The sequence below is a fragment of the Pleurodeles waltl genome, chromosome 3_1, assembly GCF_031143425.1.
Source record: "Pleurodeles waltl isolate 20211129_DDA chromosome 3_1, aPleWal1.hap1.20221129, whole genome shotgun sequence".
Classification (NCBI taxonomy): domain Eukaryota; kingdom Metazoa; phylum Chordata; class Amphibia; order Caudata; family Salamandridae; genus Pleurodeles; species Pleurodeles waltl.
Genome location: NC_090440.1, coordinates 78,072,696 through 78,096,434, shown reverse-complemented (window position 1 = coordinate 78,096,434; position 23,739 = coordinate 78,072,696). Strand labels below are relative to the sequence as shown.

The window sequence follows — 23,739 nt, the reverse complement described above, 5'->3', positions numbered from 1 at the left end:
GTCACACGAGAATGAAGACCCCCTACAGCAGATCAGGAGACTGGCAGACGGTGGACGGAAGTGGATGGTGCCCCCTTACCATTTATAGAGAGGAGACGCCGTCACCTTTCAGGTAGCCAATGAACGAGGAAGAAAGTAGTACATTTATATAGCGCACTCTACACCGAGCTGTCTCTGGGAGAACAGGAGACCGTGCACTCCTCAATGTGAACCACGCATTGGCATCACTCTGTGCCAATCTGTTACAGCTGTTGGCCTCTGTAAGCATCCTATGCTGACATTTACGCTTCCATTGTGGCTCTACAATGGCTGCATCCAATGCAACTCTGAAAGGGTGAACTGGGTGGAAACCCATTTCTGTCTGCAGAGGGGACCGCCCACGATTTCTCTTTTGATCACTATATCTGCAGGCCCCAAAGAGGTGAGAATGTCTTTATAATGAGCTGAGGGAGGCGTTTTCTGCCACCAGGAAACATTAAACATTTAATTTAACATAAATGTATTTTGTATGTACTGTCTTCTTCCAAATCACTTCACCCTTTGCATGTTACTATTATCACCCAATTTAACGCAGTAATGATATTGACACTGAAAGGATAAAAGACTGAGTAAATAATAATGTTAAGATCTGACAAATAAGAGATGCAGGGAAAAGAGTATATGAGCCACAATAACATGTTCCTCAGGAGATCACTAGATATAATTCTCCCTAGCTGTAGACACGGACTAGAACTTTGACACAAATTGAAAAATGAAATAATTTCCATTAAAACAGGGGTATTCTATATGGCTGTGACATCATTTTCTGCTTAATTCCTTTCCCGCCACCTGCCTTCATATCTTTTGGACCAGGGAGTGTAAGAGCAAAGAGCAGTGCTGGGGAACCAAGAGGCAAGCGAGGGTGTTGCCCGGTTCATGTCCACGTGGTCTAATCTTGTGGAGTGGTACCATGCCTGTTGCAGAGTGACACCATGCCAGTTGCGGAGTGGCACCATACCTCTTGCGGAGTGGCACCACGCCTGCTGCGGAGTGGCACCACGCCTGTTGCAGAGTGGCACCTTGGCTGTTGGGGAGAGTCACCACGCCTGTTACAGAGTGGCACCACTCCTGTTACAGAGAGTCACCACCCCTGTTGCGGAGTGGCACCACGCCTGTTCCGGAGTGGCACCATGCCTTTTGCGGAGTGGCACCACACCTGTTGCGGAGTGGCACCACGCCTGTTGCAGAGTGGCACCATGCCTGCTGGGGAGTGGTACCACACCTGTTGCAGAGAGTCACCAAGTCTGTTGCGGAGTGGCACCACACCTGTTGCGGAGTGGCACCACGCCTTTTGTGGAGAGTCACCACGCCTGTTGCAGAGTGGCACCATGCCTGTTGAGGAGTGGCACCACCCCTGGTGCAGAGTTGCACCACACCTGTTGCGGAGTGGCACCATGCCTCCTGCGCAGTGGCACCATGCCTCCTGCGCAGTGGCACCATGCCTGCTGGGGAGTGGTACCCCACCTGTTGCAGAGAGTCACCAAGTCTGTTGCGGAGTGGCACCACACCTGTTGCGGAGTGGCACCACACCTGTTGCAGAGTGGCACCACACATTGCGGAGTGGCACCACACTGGTTGCGGAGTGGCACCACGCCTGCTCTTCTCCAGTTCCCTGACATTGGTCCCCAGTGAGTAGGTGCAACTAACTTAGGCTGTATCCCATGTTCTTATCTGACGTATCCACCCAGTGGCGTAACAAAACTGGAAAGGGTCCCCTGTCACAGAACATGGAAGGAGCACTCCGGCCAGGTGCTGTGCTCAGGGGGTCCCCTGGAGCTCAGGCCCCCCACACTGCAGAGGCTGCGGGGGCTTTTCTTGTGCCCCTGTATCGACCTATAGTTTTGCTAGCTCTAGGTGACCAATTTGTTCTATATATGGAAGACATCCAACCACTTCTGTATGCACCTATGTCATATTAACTACTAAAATGAATCGCACCTATGTCATATTAACTACTAAAATGAATCAGTGCTGCCTGCTGTCACGCATTTGTTCCTTAATTCTGACTTCTTAGGAGCCCTCCTGAAAACTTTCTCCAATCAATTTAAATATTCCTCCCATGTCTTATATTTTACATCCACAATTCTTTACATGTGATACTCCTTCTTCTGTTTGCACACTGGCTCTCCCAATTGCCTTCCCTGCATCCTTCTGCTTGTCAAACTCCCATTTCCTCCTGGTGCGAAATATAAGGGCATTTTGTAAATTAAGTAATAAGTCAAGGTAAACTGAAAGGCATTTTCCAGGTTGCCGCAGTCTATCAGAAGCACCACCAACCCTCTTACCTTGCTGGTTTTGAGGATATTAAACATCAGCTGCAGCCCATCATTAGCCAGTTCCTCATTATATTCCTCTTCTTTAATGGTGGTGAACTCCCGCAGCAGGGTCTGCATCACGGAGAACCGCGACTGATGGAATGAGGTCCTCAGCGACTCTATCCAGACGTGCAGCTTCCAGGGGATCCCTGTGGGTCGCGATCGAGCCAACCAAAATACAGATCATGAATTAATACTGATATAAAAACAGAAATGTGGAGGTTATTGGATGGGCCTAAGAGGGGTGCCAATTTGACTAAATACTGAAACACTCATAGATCTGGAGTGGTGTCCCTTCTAGAACCCTTACATCTGTCTTGTATGACCTCTCTTCTAGATCCTCTTAAGTCTGCCATAATCAAGAGATATGGCACGATTTGTGATATGTGTATTCCTTCTAGATTCTTTATATCTGACACAGAGTGTGTCTCTTCTAGAGCCCCTTAAATCTGCTGTTTTATGGCTGGTGTGGGTCTCTTTCACAGCTCTAATACTATCTGTTCTAGATACTCTTAGATCTGCCCTGGATCCAATGGTTTGTTCCCATTCTGGATCTCTTATGTTAGCACGGATTCTGTCTCTTCTAGAACCCATCGATTGCCAGTGTATTGCCAGGCGTGTGTCACTTCTAGGTGCCTTATATCTGCCACAGTGGTTTCTTCTAGACCCCACATATCTGCTATGTTTGCCTGGTGTGTGAACCGTACATCAGATATCTATTATGACATTTCAGTGATCCCCTCGAATCCACCCTGGTTTTCATTGTGTGTGTGTTTTCTAGCTCCTTTGTGACTGACATGGATTCTCTCTCTTCTAGATACCATACATCTGCTATAGCATTCCTGGTATGTGCCTTCTGTAGATTCCTTATATCTGCCATAGAGTCTGTCTCTTCTAGATCCCACAGAACCTCTATGGTCAGTCTAGTGTATGCCCCTTCCAGATCCCTTAGGCCTACCATGGATTCTGACTGGTGATAGATCCAACCTGATAAACATATGTTTTCCTAGTTCCAGGAGATATGCAACAGTTCGTCTCCTATATGTGGCTCCTCCAACCTGCCAGGCTATGTACATATACGCTGACATATTTAGACATTATTCTCCTTTGTGAGCTAGCACGTGTCATCTCGTCACTTTCATGGAAAAATGTTTGATAAAGTTTATTTCTGGACGAGACCTGAGTGGATGGCAGAAAGGCATCTACCTACCATGAGCATGCCTTACCGAATGCAGCTAAGATGCGAAGTACCTTCCTACCCCAAGCCTGTCTTACCGAGTGCCCTGAGCTCCATGCTGATGTCAATGTAGCCGTGTTCAGCGCTGTAGTAGGAGGCCTCCTGAAGAGCCTTCATCCTGGTTTTGCTGAGCCGGACCTGTCCCTCGTTGCAGCTCCCGGTGCTGGAAGTGTCGCTCTCTACACCTTCTGCCAGGATCTCCTCAAGGGACAGGACATCTCCTTTAGACTGCTGTGGCTGTGTTAGCAGCTTCCGCAGAACGTTCCTATCAGACATCTTACATTAAATTCTTTAAGTCATATTTGCATTGTATACAGAAAACAATGGGTCTGTTTTGTTTGTGCTCTTCAGCAGCCTTTGTAATGTTTTAGTCAGCACTGTGGCACCCCATACACCTGATAAACAAACAGTGGCAAACTGATGGGTATGGCTTTGAAATGCCAACAAAGTCATGCACAAATGCTGTTTGTATACATTATAGCCAGACCTATTGGCTTTGACAATGCTTGTTGTTTCTAGAACCTGAAGTTAACTTACAGATGTCGCCTGTTGGTTATTGTTATGCGCATTGGCGGAGTATACCTTCAGGAGGTCTCTCTCTATCCTAGTTACGATGTTTTCCTTTTTTCCAGGTTTAGGATCTAATGAAGATTCCTGATTCCTCACTTGTCAGGAGACTTTGGGTTGAGCTTAGTAAACCTGTATAATCTCTCCAGTTTAGTATAAATTAATCTGTCACCTGCCACCATGTTCTCCCCCCCATGCCTTGCAAGATAGCAGCCAATCACAACCACTGTGATGATACCTCTTGGTCTCTTAGCAAGCGTTAAGAACTAGCGCTTAGAAGCAAACTATTTCAAGGCAACCAACAATGGAGAGTAGGAGTAACTCATCTAAAAAATAAAAGTCCTTTCGCCTTTTTTTCCACACAGATATACTTTTTTAAAATATGGCCCAATATTTACATTATGGTCCATACCCCACACAGCCCTTTCCAGCCTCAGCTGCCTTCGGTGCTTAATTAGGTGGGGGGACTGGCACTACGTCTGCACAGGGACTTATTTTTCATCATCAGATTGGCTTAGTTTTCTGTAGAGATCATCATGTTACTGTCCAATGTGTATTAAAGTTCATGGGTGATGAGTTTATTTTTGTTACAGTTCCAATGAAAGCCAGACCCCGCCCAGCCCTTAGAGTGACTGGGCAGAGACTAATGTGAGTGTCTACTTGGGGAAAGGCCAGACCACAGGGTTAGACCAGTTTCAGAGGAGAAATTGGATATTGTAACATATCATCAGCCAGCAAGTAATCAACTTTATAATGTGAATTGTAATAGATAGAGAAAAAGTATACATTTCATGGTGGGCTGGAGATACATTTATAAATCTGAAAACTAAATCTGCTTTATATTATGATAGAATAATTTGGTTTCATGATTAATGACAAAAGTAATAGTTGAGACGATTTATCCAGCAAAGTATTATCCACAGTGCTACGTCCAGTCCAAATTCAAACTGCTCTGCCTCAGCAAAGGTAAAAGTGGCAATGTTAAAATAAACAAAGACTTGAGCGTAGGGCATTTAATGTTTATGTTGTTTCAATTTTATTGGGATAATTAATAACAGGACCTAGAACATTGTGCAACCAATAACTTTAGAGCAATAATGGATATCACCCACATTAGGTAATGTGCTTCATGTGTGCTGGGGGAACAAAAACTTACCAGCACCTGTGGAGAGATCTTATGATACAACATGAGTATTCACGAAGGGCTCGTTCACTCCGGCAAGGGTATCTGGGTCATGACTGAAATACCAGATGTTTGCTACTCAACAGTACTCATTTTACAAGCCTCACGGTCCCCACGCTCCAACCTTTTACCAACCTCACACTATCTACCTCCCGCACCCCATGCGCAACCAAAGTGCCCTTCACCTGCCTACACTGTTGTTTCTCCTGCTACGCAGGCCCTCCTGCACACACTATGTCCGCACTGCACCCACACAGAAGACTAAAAACAACCAGTGCCACTCCACTGCATCCTGCTCAACACCCGCTCCTTATGCAAACACGCCACGGAAATCTGGGACACCTTCACCATTCATGACCCAGAAATCACCTTCATCACGGAAACATGGCTAACACCCTCCTCAAACCCTGACATTGCCACGGCCACCACTGAATGCACCATCACCAACGACGACCCAACGCCCCTCATGGAACACCTCAACTTCTGAGTCCAGACCGATGCCATCACCACAATGCAATGCACCCTCACATACAGACCACCAGGACCACACCTAACCAACTGCAACGCCATCACCAACCTCATCCCCCCTTGCCATCGACTCCCTCCACTACCTCCTATTTGTCGATCTCAATTTCCACCCTAACGACCCCTTCAACACCAACTCCTCTTCCCTCATGGAGAACCTCAGCAACATCGGCCTCACCAAACTCACGCTCAAAGCCGGATACATACTGGATGCCATCTTTCCTTCTACCAACAGATTCAGTTTCACCCACGTGACTGAACTCACCTGGACCAACCACGTCATTGTCCACTTTACCATCAACAATTCCCAGCACACCACCTCCAAGCAATTCAGCACCCCGCACTGAAGCTGGGGCAAGGTAACCGAGACCCTATGGGCACAGGGCCTAGGCACTGCACAACCAGAGCCCCCGGCAGACCTCGACCTCAACCAGGCAGTCCAAACCTTTACCACCTGGATCACCAAATCTGTTGACAGTCTCCCCGCAGAAACTAGATAAAACCAACAACACCTCCAAGCCAGCAAGGCGGTACACTCCAGAGCTCAGAAACTCCAAACACAAATGCCATGGACTTGAGAAACAATGAAGCATGACCAAGGACCCCTCCGACAGACCGGCCTACAAGGCCTCCCTCAATAACTACCACCACCACATCAAGGCAGCAAAAAGAGCAGCAATCACAGCCGCATCAACACCGCAGTCAACCACACATAAGAACTCTTCAGCACCATCATGGAATTCATTAACCTGATAGCCACAGAGACCACCACCCACCCATCCCAGGAACTCTGCGACACCCTCTCAGACTACTTCCACAGCAACATAACCACCATATACAACAATTTCGACCCCCAACGCTCCATCTCCAGCCTAGATAACATTTCTCAAGCAGTGAACACTAGCCACACGATAACCTCTTCGTCCATGATTACCACACAGACCACGAAAGCCATCATCATCCATCCACTCTGGGATATCCACTGATCCCTGACCCCACCGGCTTTTCAACCTCTGAGCCAACACTATTAGCACGGAACTAAGCTGCATCCTCAACACCTCCATCTCCATGGCAACCTTTCGGATGAATGGAAGCAGGCAGCGGTCAGACCCCCTCCTAAAGAAATCCTCCGCTGACCCAGGTGATCTAAAAAACTACAGACTGATCTCCCTTCCTCCCTTTCCTGGCCAAAGTGCTTGAGAAAGCCATTAACCAACAGCTCACTGACTACCTCGAATAAAACCACCTTCTCAACACCTCACAATCAGGATTCCAGGCCAAACAGCAGGGAGACTGTACAGATCACCGCCACCGACGATATCAGGGCCCTCCTCGACTGATGAGAGTTGGTAGCTCTAATCCTTCTGGACCTCTCCACAGCATTCGATACAGTCTCCCACCACACTCTCCTCAACAGACTCCACAATATAGGCATTCAACAAAATGCCCATAAGTGGGTTGCTGCTTTCCTCTCAGGCAGCACTCAGAGCATACGCCTTTATCCCTTCACTTCTACACCCAATAACATCACCTGTGGCGCATACCCCAAGGATCCTCCCTCAGCCCAACCCTGTTTAACATCTACATGACCCCCCTCGCAGACATTGTCAGATCCTACAGACTCAATATAGTCTCCTACAAGGATGACACTCAACTAATCCTCTCACTAACCGAAGACCCCCATAGCTCCAAAGCCAACGTCTGAAACGTCATGGCCAATGTAGCAACATGGATGAAAAACAATTACCTCAAAATAAACGCTGACGAAACGGAAGTCCTGATCTTCGGGAAGAACACCTCCATATGGGACCACAGCTGGTGGCCAGCAGAACTCGGACCAACGCCCTCTTCATCAGACCACAGGCCACCCACGAAACCTCTTAATCATCCTCGACTGACAACTATCCATGAATCAACAAGTAAACTCAGTCGCCTCCTCCTTCTCCTACACAGCAGCCAAGTTCTGGAACAACTTGCCCTTCCACCTCCGAACAGCTCCCTCCCTGGCGGACTTCAGAAGGAGACTCAAGAAGTGGCTTTTCGATGGAGACACGTCACCCTCCATGCCCAGATACCCTTAGGGGTGATAGGGCTCTGTTTTACAAATGCTATGATTGACTGAGAAGCATGAAAGCCTGAGCAGACCTGTCGGAGTTTCGAACTTGTGATGATACGGTCAAACACATATACCTACTGTGGGTGCATTACTCCACTGTGCCATCAGACTCTACTTTATGAAAAAATGCTTGCTATCTGCGCCTACTATTATTATTTTATATTTTTTTTGTTGCAAAAGAGCGCAAGACTGAGTTGGACCTAGTTTATGGAGAGTGTTTTTTTCCCAGTCTGACCTGTGTTGAAAATTCTATGGATTTCCCAAATGAGTAAGTTCCATAACGTGGCCGCTAGGTGGCAATGTTGTTGCACATGGAACAAGTTCTTCATCAGAATATCAAAAACTAGTATTCAACCTCGACACAGGGTAATTTTCACCACGTTCCTGGTCCTATAGCTGTCGCTCTCTTAGCGGGCTGCGAGACAAAAACAAAACTTAGCTAAATAAAGTGATCTGGAAGGAGGCTAGGTGAAGGAGAGGGCTGGCCAATACAGACACAGAAGGGCCAGATCCACGACGGATTTTTAGGGTAAGCAATGTCCGTGTAAACCAGTTCCAACTCCATTCACTGTACAAAGATGTAATTTATGTGGACAGACTGAAAATCTGGCCTGGATTTGGTCCTCCTATGCTGGAAACAGCTGGTCGTGGGGGCCAACGTGGTTCCAGGATGGATGGAGATAGGACACATTTTGCGAGAAGCCACTTAGGTAAAGTATTTTTTGCAGTTTTTTTTGTAGCACAAACGTGGTTCAAGGGTATTAGAGCATTTTACAAGACAACTAGATTACATTATACATTTTATAGACTTGGGGAGATTGGGTGATTCGCCTAGATCCACAAGACGTTAAACCAAGGCCAAGATTAAAAACTGGGGCCAGATTTATCAGAGGACCCCATTGCCCTTGAGTCACGCAAGGTGACACAAGGGCATTGCAATCCTGAAGTCAGGGGTTGAGCCCAGGTTTATTTAGTGGACTTCTGGCCTTATTTAGAGTTTGCAAGGGGGATAGTTCAGCCAAACATGGCAGATATCCCATCCAATTCATTACTAGTGAATTATAGACTGCAGGACTTTGCAATATCCTATAAGTTTTGACTGAGTATCCTTTCCACCGAATTCTAAATAAGGTACTTTGTGTTAGACCTGACAAGGTTTTGGAGTTATCATTTTCTTACACTGGTCATTTAGATTAACATCTAAATTTCAAGTTCTCGAATGTGTTGACTCTGACTTCCCTTCTTAAAGTGGACTATGCCTTTGTGAATGTGAATAAACTATTGCTAACAGGTAGCAAAAACAACCTATAATCACTGATATGTGAAAAGGATAATTCAGCACCATCCGTAAGATCTTCACCTGTGCCCATGAGCTGCGGAGTGACTGAAGCAGTTCATGTCTTCGTGCAGCGACGAGGACATGCCATTGGTGTCCAGCATGCTCAGCAGGGGGTCGGCTCCTCGGCTCAGGATCAAGCTGACCAGCTCGTAGTTGCCTGGAGGTCAGAGAAACAGGGAAACATTTAAGAGCTAAGCAACATCAATGGTGAGGCACTTGACCCCGCTGTCCACGCTATACCTACAGATGACCAAAAGCAACAGTCCATCAGGTGTAGTCCAGTGTCCAGAATGATGGTTGACTCTTCATCAAAACCTGCCATGCTCTACCTCCTAGACAGCCATGAGCAAATGAAACCTGGAGCAGGAACTGCTTATGTGAAGCGGGCCCCAAGGTGATGAGAGACAGTTAAGTCATTAATGACCACTGTCAGAGTACAAGGCTCTGCACAGAAAAACCCATTCCTCACTCCTCAATCACCAATCCTCAAGAAACTCTGCCTTCCTTCACTTAAACAACACAAGAAGCCAACTTTTGGAGGAACATGAAAGCCGCCCTCAAAGAGAATAAAAACATGCTGGGGATCCATATAGGTGGGCATGACCAGCCCATATACACAGGGGGTACACCATTTTAGTGAACTCGGGGTGCACGGCTAGACCCCTGATGCTTGACCACCAGCTAACAGAACAGGCAGAAACCAAACATGTAGACAACTCAACAGACCTGGTTAGTTGTGAATATGCTAACAAGAACGGAACTATTGTCTATAAAGGACTGATAGTGCACGAGTGTCAAGGAGCAGGATGTCCTTTGCGCCACATAGAGTCAGTGTTGGCTTGGTGTCTGTTGCTTCATTTTTTTATGTTAAATATGAACACACAATCCCCAGCACGCAGAGTGCTGCAGGCTGCAGGTGTCGCACATGGCATGGGACCACCTATAATTATTAAAGAAACAATCGCCCCTAATTAAAATATGAAAAATATATATACAGGCATACGGGAGATCAGTCATACCCATACGCGCAGTCCAATCAACACAAGATATATTTTATTTGCAATTGAATTACACAAAGAAATATAAGTTTTGACTTTGACACCTTGATCCCATGTGAATTGCTCATTACATCTATAAGGGCTATGTTGTGTCTTTGTTGAATTGTGACTTATCAGATGGATTTATTTTTGTCACAAACTTGCCCGAGTCTGTTCTTGTTGAACATGTTTTCCTACTTTTAATTGCAAATAAAATATATTGTATGTTGATTGGACTGTGCCTATGGGTATGACTGCTCTCCTGTATGCGTATATATATTTTTTCATCTTATAATTAGGGCCCATTGTTTCCTTAATAATTATATGTGAACCCTGGTCCCTTGTTATCCATGGTTTCCCTTATTGTTTATAACAATGGGACCACCTGGCAGCTATGAGTGAACCAAAGACCCCGCAATAGCCCAATAGACACCATGTATGAGAAGGGAATATGTGGATCTGAAATTAACTAAATACGACTCCTTATACACTGTGGGTTAAAGGGATGGGACAGGATGATGGTGGGACCTCCACTCTCGAGAGCTCCCCCTTCTGGAGGTTCTGCATGTTGCCCTCACCTGCCGCAGATGCCAGCTGGAGCGGGGTTTCGGCGTAGTTTTCCTCCCCACTGTTGACAGCCGAGCCTTCCACATGTGCACCAGCGTCCAGGAGCAGCTGCAGAGGCACACCGTAAACACATGAAGGGAGGGCAAAGTTCACCATCAGGTGTGTGCATTTGTGCGTTTAACATACAGAGTGAAAAGGATGTTCATCTAGATTAGAATGTTTGTACTATGTTTGAGATAGAGTTCAAACCAAGAACATTGGGAGTTATTACAACTTTGGAGGAGGCTTTAATCCGTCCCAAAAGTGACGGATATACCACCAGCCGTATTACGAGTCCATTATATCCTATGGAACTCGTAATACGGCTGGTGGTATATCCGCCACTTTACCGTCACTTTTGGGACGGATTAACACCTCCTCCAAAGTTGTAATAACCCCCCTAATGAGGTGTGTTAGGGATGAGTGCAAAACAAGAGCATTGATAGGCATGTGCTAGAGAGAGATAGTGAGCAGGAATTAAAAGAGCATAAAATTACTAGAGTGTGAAAATAGGCTTTTGTGGATGTCTGTGGGAAGGAGTGCAACAGAAGAACATTATGAGTGTCCATGAGCAGAGGCACAAGTGTGGGTTTGTGCAGCAGGTACCTGTGTATTATGTGTCTGCATTTTGTGTGTATGTGTCATTTGTGATGTGCATGTGTGTACATGCAACTGTGTGCGGTGTTTGCAGTAGTGTGTGTGTACACGTTTATATATATATATTGTGCATTCTTGGTTGCCCACTTACCTGCACCACAGATATGTGCCCATGTAACACAGCGAATGTCAGTGCCGTCCAGTGCCTGCTGTCAGGATGTACAGACGGATATCTTGGGGAGACACCAGGAACCTGGAAAAAAATGGAAGAACACAATTATTGTAATTATTATGTTTTTGGAAGTACATTAATGTTCCTGGCTCTTTCAAAGGATACCCCTGAGAGAGAGACTGCCTCGCGGAGGGCTGGGGGGCATTTCTCCAGATTTTGGCTCTTGATTAAAATTAAAATGCATTTATTTGGCTGCTATCAGGTTACCTTGCTGCCACTATAAAGCACTAGTCTGCTAGCACTGGAAGGTGGGTGTGGTGTGGCATCAAATTCTGGTTGCGGGGCATAGTGGTCCCTGGTCTCTCAGGAATGGAAGGGGGAGGTGTTGGATGGATGTACAGCTTGTGGTTCAGTTCCCACATCTTCACCAGTTAGCGGGCGCAGGCCCATGTGGGACCTAAGTGGTCACTGCTGTCCATGCTGTTTAGGTCATTGCACTTGTACCTTAAAATTTATTTGTAGCTTTGACGATGAGGCAGCAAAACACAAAGGGCATATTTATCAGATTGTCCCACAGCACAGCAAAGTAAGGGCATATTTATCAGTCTGTCCCACAGCACAGCAAGGTAAGGGCATATTTATCAGATTGTCCCACAGCGCAGCAAGGCAAGGGCATGTTTATCAGATTGTCCCACAGCGTAGCAAGGTAAGGGCATATTTATCAAATTGTCCCACTGTGCAGCCAGGCAAGGGCATATTTATCAGATTGCCCTACAGCGCAGCAAGTTAAGGGCATATTTATCAGATTGTCCCACAGCGCAGCAAGGTAGGGGCATATTTATAAGACTGTCCCACAGCGCAGCAAGGTAAGGACATATTTGTCAGATTGTAACATTGCGCAGCAAGGTAAGGGCATATTTATCATATTGTCCCACAGCGCAGCAAGGTAAGGGCATATTTATCAGATTGTCCTACAGCGCAGCAAGGTTAGGGCATTTTTATCAGATTGTCACACTGACCAGCAAGGTAGGGGCATATTTATCAGACTGTCCCACAGCGCAGCAAGGTAAGGGCATATTTGTCAGATTGTCCCACTGCGCAGCAAGGTAAGGACATATTTATCAGATTGCCCCACAGCGCAGCAAGGTAAGGGCATATTTATCAGATTGTCCCACTGCGCAGCAAGGTAAGGGCATATTTATCAGATTGTCCCACAGCGCAGCAAGGTAAGGGCATATTTATCATATTGTCCCGCAGCAAGGTAAGGGCATATTTATCAGATTGTCCCACAGCGCAGCAAGGTAAGGGCATATTTATCAGATTGTCCCACAGCGCAGCAAGGTTAGGGCATATTTATCAGATTGTCCCACTGACCAGCAAGGTAAGGGCATATTTATCATATTGTCCCACAGCGCAGCAAGGTAAGGGCATATTTATCAGATTGTCCCACAGCGCAGCAAGGTAAGGGCATATTTATCAGATTGTCCCACAGCGCAGCAAGGTTAGGGCATATTTATCAGATTGTCCCACTGACCAGCAAGATAAGGGCATATTTATCATATTGTCCCACAGCGCAGCAAGGTAAGGGCATATTTATCAGATTGTCCCACAGCGCAGCAAGGTAAGGGCATATTTATCAGTCTGTCCCACAGCACAGCAAGGTAAGGGCATATTTATCAGATTGTCCCACAGCGCAGCAAGGCAAGGGCATGTTTATCAGATTGTCCCACAGCGTAGCAAGGTAAGGGCATATTTATCAAATTGTCCCACTGTGCAGCCAGGCAAGGGCATATTTATCAGATTGCCCCACAGCGCAGCAAGTTAAGGGCATATTTATCAGATTGTCCCACAGCGCAGCAAGGTAGGGGCATATTTATAAGACTGTCCCACAGCGCAGCAAGGTAAGGACATATTTGTCAGATTGTAACATTGCACAGCAAGGTAAGGGCATATTTATCATATTGTCCCACAGCGCAGCAAGGTAAGGGCATATTTATCAGATTGTCCTACAGCGCAGCAAGGTTAGGGCATTTTTATCAGATTGTCCCACTGACCAGCAAGGTAGGGGCATATTTATCAGACTGTCCCACAGCGCAGCAAGGTAAGGGCATATTTGTCAGATTGTCCCACTGCGCAGCAAGGTAAGGACATATTTATCAGATTGCCCCACAGCGCAGCAAGGTAAGGGCATATTTATCAGATTGTCCCACTGCGCAGCAAGGTAAGGGCATATTTATCAGATTGTCCCACAGCGCAGCAAGGTAAGGGCATATTTATCATATTGTCCCGCAGCAAGGTAAGGGCATATTTATCAGATTGTCCCACAGCGCAGCAAGGTAAGGGCATATTTATCAGATTGTCCCACAGCGCAGCAAGGTTAGGGCATATTTATCAGATTGTCCCACTGACCAGCAAGGTAAGGGCATATTTATCAGATTGTCCCACAGCGCAGCAAGGTAAGGGCATATTTATCAGATTGTCCCACAGCGCAGCAAGGTAAGGGCATATTTATCAGATTGTCCCACTGACCAGCAAGATAAGGGGATATTTATCATATTGTCCCACTGCGCAGCAAGGTAAGGGCATATTTATCAGATTGTCCCACAGCGCAGCAAGGTTAGGGCATATTTATCAGATTGTCCCACTGCGCAGCATGGTAAGGGCATATTTATCAGATTGTCCCACTGACCAGCAAGGTAAGGGCATATTTATCAGATTGTCCCACAGCGCAGAAAGGTTAGGGCATATTTATCAGACTGTCCCACAGCGCAGCAAGGTTAGGGCATATTTATCAGATTGTCCCACGGCACAGCAAGGTAAGGGCATATTTATCAGATTGTCCCACGGCGCAGCAAGTAACCTGGCTGCGCTCCACTACATGGAAGGGAAAGGGCAGGAATGGGCTGTATTTAGGGCATAAGGCTCATTCCTGACTTTTACCCCTGCGCTGGTGCACAATGGGCTGCCTAGCTCCAATGCAGGCATCTTGCACCATGGTGCCTGCATTGCATGAAGGATTGTTTTTGTGCAGGAAGGAACACCTTCCTGCACAAAAACAATCCTGGAAGCCATATTCCTCTTTCTATGTGTGCTGCATTCAGAAGAAATTAGGAGAAATCGAAATATTTGTCCCCTGGGGAGGATTAAGATTTTAGTGCATTCCCAGGTTTACAAGCTCTTGTAAATATAGGGGTGCGTCAAAACCCATGGGAGTTGCGTGGGAACACCAACGCAACGCCCATGGACTGCCTCCCTAGCGCAGAGTAAGTTAATGCAGAGATTAGTGCTGCAACGCTTTCATTCCAAATTTTTAAAGCCACTCAGTCACACAAAGTGGCTTCGTGTGGCTTCAAAAATCTTACTTAAGGTTTGCGTCGATCTTGCACCAAGTTGGATGGTGCAAGAATGACGCAAACCAGGTCATAAATATGGCCCCAAATGCTACAAAATGTCACCAGAGGCTGGAGCTGCTGTTTTCACTTTCACTGTAGGATATTTTTATTTAACTTAGAAACAGGTGCTCGAGCTGTGAGGACTTTGCATGAAGTTTTAGATCTTCACCCCACAAAAATACATATATATGTATCTATCTGATGAGAGAGCAAGTAAGAAGTTAAGAGGACATTATGAAAAACAGTATGGAGCTCAGGCTGGACCTACAAAACTGGGTAAGCCTTTTCGCCCAAGCTCACCCATGACCCTCATGGCAGCTGTGACAGGTATAACAGGCACTGGCAAAGCCAATCGGTCTCACCATTTTAATGCAAGGGCTGAGTTCTTGGCCTTACTAATGTAGTAAAGAAATGGATGAAAAGCAAACATATCTTATAATATCTTAAAACTGCACATTGAATTCAATGTTTTCACTCCTTATACATGTTGTGGTTTATTTCTAAAATACCTTTCACTCTGGAAACTGTGAACAGAATTTATAAAGAATAAAGATAAAGAAGTCCCAGAATGTAAAGGAAAACACTTTCAAAAGCTTAATTTACTTTCCACAGGATTTAGTCATTTGATCCTCAGTAGTAGCCCAGGGAGCAGATTTATGGGCCTCCATGAGAAGTGTCATGCTAAGTACACCTTCTGATGCAGATGCCAACTCAGTGATTGCACCAAATAGCCCTCTTTATGTGCCAAAGCAATATGTGGAATGACAGAGATAAAAACTAAAACAGTCCTTAAAGTCTGCTCTTCAGTCTTACACCAGCAAAAATAACCCTGTTGTTGTGCTTTATAGATGAGCTGGGGGGGAGCACAGTGCTGTGAGCAGCACGCAAGACCAGAGATAGAAAACACATTCACTCTCATAGTGTACGGAATGAAAAAGAAAAAAGTAGTTCCCTAAATATGAGCAGTGGAAGGATACAGGTCAGACAAACAAAAGAACTGCAAAGAGGCTACGCTCTAGAGGCAGAGAGAAGAGAAAAGAGACAACTGAATATGAAGAAAGCAAATGAGAGCGATAATAAAGCCCACAAATGTTGTATTTATTATTTTAAACATGGCGCGTGTTGAACTGGTAATTTTGAACATAGCAACAGTTCTGCTTTTGACTATGGAATTAGTGACTTTTGAATTACTGATTGTAAAATAACCATTGTAAAAGTAAGAATTTAAAAATAAATTTGCAGATTAATTATAGTTATATTTACAATTTCTTAAATTACTGATTGTAAAATTAAACATTGGAGGGTTACTGAATTGGCTATCAGTGCTTGTAAAATTATTAAATTTGAAATCATGACATAAGCAATTGTGAAAGTAGTAATTGTGATATTAACAATTACCAATCACCTGAATGTGAGATAAGTGACTGAGAAATACGTGTTAGCTAAATTGTTTTTGAGACCGCTGATTGTTTTTAAAGTAATGAAAACTGATGTACACCACGAATCCACTATTGCCAGCAGTAGTAGCAAAATCAACCCTTTACACATGAAAGGTACCTCCACCAATGCCTAATTTCTAAAAAAAAAAAGAAAAAAGAATTGCAGGACGCAAAGTTTTTCTTAGGAATCTACCACTGATACTGCCTGGGCTGCCTAGACTTGATTCCATCTCATTCCTCTTTCTGTTATCACCCTACACCTCCCCTCTCTTCATCTCACTCTTGCAGGTCAGTTTACATTCTTACCTTCCCCCTTTGTCACAGGTTTCCATGTACCACATAGTGGCAGCACTCTTCCGCTGCAAACACCGCCACAAATTAAGCACTGGCCTCAACCTGCCCATCAAGAACTATCTGTAATGGAACAGGGTAGTTCTGCCTCCAAGCCTATGCTCCCACCACCTTCTTTAATAAGATTTATGCCAATTGTGATGGTTTTTTGAACTTTGTGGACATCCGTACACTTTGACTGAAACCATCACCTCATGTCAGTCTGGACACTCAACAAGGTGCTAGTTGGCATCGATTTCAAGCACCATACCTAACTACTGAACCCTTCATACTCACCGCAATGTCTAAGTTGGCTCCTGCGTCAATCAGCATCTGTACCATGGCCTCATCTCCAGCTGCACAGGCGTACATGAGAGGCGTCATACCCTGGAGGATGCAACAAGAGCCAGAATGAGAATGAGCACTGACGAATAATACGTGCTTTTGGCTGAACTAACAAGGAATGCACTTGTAGATTTCATTGCTGAGTCTGTAAGAACCAGTGTTACTATGATCTGCAGACTTTAGGGCTCCCTGCCAACTGAGGTCCATGAAACTACCATGTCCACAAGCAATTTCACATCCCCAAGCTTTTGCCAAATGTTTTATTTGCCAATCTTAACTACTGGCTAGTTCCATAGACTGCACATTCTTTGCCAGCTTCCTCCCCTGGCTGAGGCAGGGGCTACAATCCTCTCAGCCCCACATATTCTCTTAGAAGGATTGCAACAGCTTCAAGACGCAGTTGCAGTTTTCTAATGAACCTTCCAGGAAATCCATTTGAGTCCAGATCCTTATAACCTCCACTGGTGAAATGATGTAAGCTGCATCTGCTGAAGATGCTCTCTCACACTCCTGCACATGAAGCATCACTTGAATGAATGAAATCCAACCTGGTCAAAAACAGCCTCTGGATCCTTCCTTACTGGCTAAGGCATCCTCAAGACCCCATCATGAGAAACCGCTTCTCAAAGCGAGTCATCACACAGGCGTTCATCACCCGTGGACACCTAAACTTTGAAAAGCAATTTAAAGTTATCGCTTTTCCACTTCATAGTCCTTACCACATAACACCAATAACCACAGTTACACTAAGGGCCATCCGCCGATTGTATTTCGGCGAATGGGATAGCCATCACCGTTGTGATGGAGTAACCTATCCATCAATATCTAAATCAAGCCCCTAAACGTGCAAAAGCAGAAGCGACAACAAATCAACAGGCATACTGAAGCAGGAAGCAGTACCAGCAGTATAGACTAGAGAGTTCAGACTTCAGCACCTGCTACAAATAAACTCTCACCAGAATGTGGTCACACCTATATTATAGCCTCTTAGCCCACTTTGGTGGGTTACACAAGCCATTAAAGGCCTGCTCCAGCGTTAAAGCTCCGAGCCGTAGGTGAGAGCCTTTAATAAGGGAGTGGGCCTTTAAAGGCCGGTATAGCCCAGCTACGCGGGCTACAAGGCTATTAGAACATTCCACCCCTAGAGGGCAGAATGTTCTAATGAGCCAGGGGTTAAAATCCCATTGTGCTCCGTGAGGCCTTTGTTCGCAGGACCAGCTGTGAAAGGCAAACATTGGAATGTTGACGCTCTGGGCTTTTACTGCCATTACATGCCTGGGGCACTCAATTGTCTTCAATGGAGCTCCCATCACTCCAGTGTTCTAATATAGCCTTGCAGCCCACCGTAGCGGGCTCTACCGGCCATTAAAGGCCTGTTCCAGCGTTAAAGGCCCGAGCCAAAGGCGAGGGCCTTTATCAAGGGAGCAGGCGTTTAATGGTCGGTAGAGCCCACTACGGCAGGCTCTAAGGCTATTAGAACATTCTGCCACTAGAGGGCAGAATGTTCTAATAAATAAAACAAAGTCTGCATGGTGCCCGTGGGGATTTAAATCCCCTTGGGCTCCGTGAGGCCTTTGTTCACAGCTCTTGCTGTGAACAAAGAGAATGTAAAAATGTTGAGGCTCCGGGGCTTTTACCAGCCAGTAAAAGCGAGCACTCCATTGTCTGTAATGAAGATCCCAACATTCCAGTGTTCTAATAGGAATTTAGATCCATTGTCCTTTTTCCTTAAACATCCACAAAGATTTCTGCAGCAGGAGGAGAAACTCAATGAGTTGTTGTACCCGCTTAATTTAAGTGCTACGAAGTGCCTAATGATTACAGTGCTAAGTGTCAGCAAAGACCGACTGGTCCCGACCACTCCCACAAACCCATCCTTCAACCTTCTACCTGTCCTACCTGAACAAAGCCTACCTGGTCGTCCATAGTATTCACTCCGTCCGGGCCCAGCACCTCCTCGGCTTGGCTTATGAGGTCCGTCCGGCCACAGTTCAGCAACCGGAAACCCAGATCCTGCTGGAATTTCTCCGTGGCAGCCTTCGCGTCCAGCCTTCTGAAGGAACTGAAGCAGCATTCAGGTCTGAGGAGAAGGGGGCAAATAATGAGCCTGACAGCGTCTTTAGAAAATATCCAAAAAAGAATGACTGAATGAATAAACGTGACTCCATATGAGAATGTTCACTGGAGCGCTTCTACCCTTGGTTAACCACCGCTGGCAGGGTGGCTCAATGATCTGAATGCTCAAGATGACAAAATCCAGTGTTCAGAAGTTATGAGTTCAAATCCTGGCAAGGCAGAGTCAGCCTTGCAAGGTCATTAAACTGAATACCATAAGTTAGGTAATAGTTCATCTATCATTTACAACGATTAGAAAAAAGCAGAAGCTCTGTATGTAGCTCTTTGTAAAGCAAGCTACTATAATTAGGGCCACAGGAATGATCTGATTCTGCGGCCACATTTGCCACATAATCAATCACCTGTTGCATAGTCTGCAGATCTTAACAAAAAAAATGTTTATTGTTCAAAAGTTACTATACCATGCCAACTCGTGCTCCTGAACACCAGAAGGCCCTTCACAAAGGTTGACTGATCATCGATCTTTCAGTTGCTTATTACTGATCTTGGGGACTAAATTAGTGCTAATACGATGAAATAATTTACACAGTGTTACCAGTGAAAAATGTCAAAATAATGAATTAGTATTATCACAAAATGTGCTGCATTTCGCCACATAATTTGCCTGTTCTTTGGGCATAATTTAGTCAACGCTGCTGCATAATTTGGTCCTCCTCTGCCGCATAATTTCAGTGGCTCCGACTATGAATGGAAACTGGTATTCATTGATCTATCATATTAAGTTACTCTCTTAAAATTGACAGTAGCTGCCGAACACATCTACAACCCCAGAATACAATAGGAGAGTTCACGCGCTCTGTATAAAATTATGTAGAGTCCATACTTTCTTAAGCATTGGTTACAAATCTCCTTCTCACACTTGCTGTGTGGAAAGCATCCAAATAGAAGGACCCCTTTTAAAAGTGACTTTAACACTGAAGGACAAACTGCCTCCAAGTCAACACCAAAGTTGCATCAATCAATAAAGTATGAAGCCTACTATATTACTGTACTATAGAATATTCCTTAACTATAGCCATTGCTGCTGGAATTATGTGGCAGATGAGGACTAAATTATGTGGAAGAGTTAGTGAAGTATTAGTTCACTATTTGTCATTGTCGCGTTAACACTGTGCAGGCAAACTCACCTCATTGCACCAGTTTAACACCTAAATACAGCAATCAGCAACTGAAATGAAATCTTAGAAAAGGGCCTTCCACTGAGAGGTTAGAGCTAGAACTTTTTTGTTAAAATCTGCAAATTATGGAGCAGGCGCCTGAGGTGATGCTTAGTAAAAGGATTTGCTCATAATCTCAATATCTGATCCTCCAGAAGGCTGGGATGTAGTGCTTAATTTGTAAATAAAGAGGTGCCGGTGCTCAAAGCCCTTCTGTTAAACACGAGACTGCTGTAATTAAATCTGCCAGCACTGAATACTGAGGCAGCGTAATCCTGAAGCCATCTCGGGCCTCTTCAATGCATTTACGGCCACCCCTGCCCCTTCAGCTCACTCTTGCAACTTTCTAATTTCTCCCTTTGTGACGCTTTTTAGTTTTTCCTTCTTCCGTCTTTCTCATATGTGTCTTTTGCTCGCAGCATATGCTTGAGGCATAAGAATAAGCCTCACAAATAAGTGCCGGTGCCCAGCACCGGAAACAACAAGCACAAATTAAGCACTGCTGGGATGAGAATACATGTGTCCTGGAGCTGAGTATCTATCCCCTAGATTAAACCTTCTCTCCATAGCAGTCAGATGGTGGCTGGAAAGCAATTCTGCGATTCGCCAAAGTGTTCAGAATTCCAACTGGATAGAAAACCTGACAATCCACATCAGGGAAGCCAAATTCAAGAGAACATGATATATAGGAAGATCAGGGAACACTTCCTCTGCTAACTTTTCGAAATTTAAAAAGAATCTTAGTAGCATCATGAAGTTTGCACAATTGTGAATTAACCACATTATGGGCCCGATAATTGGCAAGAACTTTTTCCTGCAATTGAGCTTGCAGTAAAATTGTACAGGGGTGTCCATGTTACAGTTTTAACATGTGCTAGCCTGGCTTTAAAAAAAAAAAATACCTCAACTTATTTTAGCTGCAAACCCATTTTTCAGAAATCTCCAATGACGTTTCTAAATGTTTGCAGTTTTAGTCTGCTCCATAAAAAAACAACCTATTCATTTGTGAAGTAACTGCTGCAAATATGTGAAATCTTCCAGATTATCTTATAATATTTTGTGATATTCACTATTTATAATACAATTACAAGCTCCCTGCTATCACTGTTCAAGGCTTCCCTGGCAACACCATTCAGGTGCCTGTTGCCCTAATATTTACAGATTTATGTGCATCATTGTTCATAGGGTCCCTCCCCGAAACTGCTAACCTTATGGGCCAGATTTAAGAAAAGTGGTGCTATATTACACATAGCGCCACTTTTCTTGTGGCCCCTTATGCCCCCCCCCCCCAATGCCACCATATGTGCGTTGTATCTAACATATGGCGCACCATGGCGCAGGGTAGGGGCGTCAACATTTTTGATGTACTGTGCAGGATTAGCGCCCAAATTGTGGAGCACATAGGGGCCCATTACAAATAATGGTATGCCCCCACTTAACACCTCCTCTGGGCAGGCGTTAAAAATAGCCGCTAAAATTGATGCAGTGGAATCTCTTAGATCTCTTAGACTTTTGCGGTTCCCCCTAACGGGGGCACGCCCCCCTGCATACATTATGGCTGACGCTTAAGAGGCACAAGGAGGCGCTAGGCCCTCTTAAATCCGGGCCCATGTTTCACACTGTTCTGGAGCTCCCTGATGCCAATATTTGTGAGGTTGACACCTACTGATGATAAGTTCTCTTCTCACTCTCCCACGAGTTTATTTCCCTCCACTGTTCACAAACTCTCCACCTCCACGAGATGATATCATGTTATAGGCTTTTTGGAGCGGTCCACCCCCTCCTTTCGTGGTTTATGTCCCCTGCTATTTACAAGTTCCCTACTCCTGCTGGTTTTCACTGGGACCAGCTTCCCTTTGCTCTTAAAACAAACCCTCACTGTTTCATCTCTTGAACTCTCTCTTCCCCTCCCTGGGAAGGAATCCTTCCATTATTTCTGCCTTTCAGGACAGGCCCTTTGAGGCAGGAGGCCTTGAAATCCGATTTCCAACAGTTTACCCAACCTCAGTGTGATGAGGCTGACAAGGGGATTATGTACGGAGCAGGAACACTTCCTGCAGGGTCTGTCCTCACATCTGAGTACAGCCTGGCCAGGACTGCTAGGCACTCGCTTCAGGGGGCTTCGGCTTTGCTTCAGAAACAGTGGGAAACAAGCACTGGCTAAGCCAATAGGTCTGGCCGTGGCAAGCTGACGTAATGGTTATTTTTTTATTTTCGTTGCAGGCATATCTCACAAAAACAAAGAGAAATTAAAAAAGGAAACAATCTGCTGCCTAAAACTCGACACCACAGTCAGTAAGCATTTTCAATTTAAAAAAAACCACATGTAATTTTAACAGAACAGTATAGCGGTTTTCTACTGGGCAGATGTACTTAGGACAGGCACAGAAAACCTTTCTTTTATTCCAATACATGTCACAGGAAGACGGTTCTTTAAATTTCTTCTTGATGTATCTTAAACACACAAGGATAACTTAAAAAAATATGAAACAGATAAAGATTAGAAAGTAAGTTAAGCATTGCCTCAACAGCCCTGGCACTAATGTGCACTTCTTTTTAGGTGGATGTGCACATGTTATCAGGCGAAAAAGCCATCACTCTCATTGGAAGCGCCCCGAGGGCTGAAGTGAGCTGCCCCAAGCTGTATGCTGTGATGGGCGTTAGCAAGAAGTAACAGCTGAGAAACCAATGTTTCAAGGGTGCTGATAAAAAGCCCCCTCTATGTCCGTAGATGTGCAGTGCTGGACTGGCCTTTCGGGCAGTCTGGCAATGCCGGATGGGCAAGCTTGGAGGGCCAGTGTCTGGGATGTTTTTATGGGCGTGCGCAAAGTCCTCCGTCCATTCTGTAATCTCTCTTTGGGCTTCAAACCACGCCCATGTCACGTCAGTCACTTTTATTGGTTCGTGGGGTTGACTTTTAAAATCCGCTTGCTTTCATTTGTGAAAGGCATGCATACGTCATGCCTTTTCCGGTGTTTAGCCCACCTACACAGCACCGGTAAACTACTAAAAACATACGAGTCTCGATGTTTTCAGCCTGGGGTCCGGACTACCTAATCTGTTTATTTTCCACGCAGCGCGATCGCGCTGCATTTTACATAGTGCGATCGCGCAGCGTTTTTTTTTTCTTTATAACGCCAATGGCTCTAATTCGAGCAAATGCGAGAACCGTTGCATTGAAAATGCTTGTTTTTTTATCCTATCGGT

General features: G+C 45.2%; 1 protein-coding gene across 2 annotated transcripts in view; it reads right to left on the bottom strand.

Annotated features, from left to right (window-relative positions):
• Positions 1 to 23,739, bottom strand: part of ABTB2 (ankyrin repeat and BTB domain containing 2) — a 343,614-nt gene that overhangs the window by 21,430 nt on the left and 298,445 nt on the right. For both annotated transcript variants that reach the window (XM_069221851.1, XM_069221850.1), the window contains 7 exons: positions 19,154 to 19,319; positions 17,192 to 17,281; positions 11,713 to 11,814; positions 10,937 to 11,033; positions 9,343 to 9,478; positions 3,630 to 3,856; positions 2,325 to 2,503 (listed from right to left, as the gene is read on the bottom strand). In XM_069221851.1, coding sequence (XP_069077952.1) covers positions 2,325 to 2,503; positions 3,630 to 3,856; positions 9,343 to 9,478; positions 10,937 to 11,033; positions 11,713 to 11,814; positions 17,192 to 17,281; positions 19,154 to 19,319 — 997 coding nt within the window. The remainder of the gene's footprint in view (positions 1 to 2,324; positions 2,504 to 3,629; positions 3,857 to 9,342; positions 9,479 to 10,936; positions 11,034 to 11,712; positions 11,815 to 17,191; positions 17,282 to 19,153; positions 19,320 to 23,739) is intronic.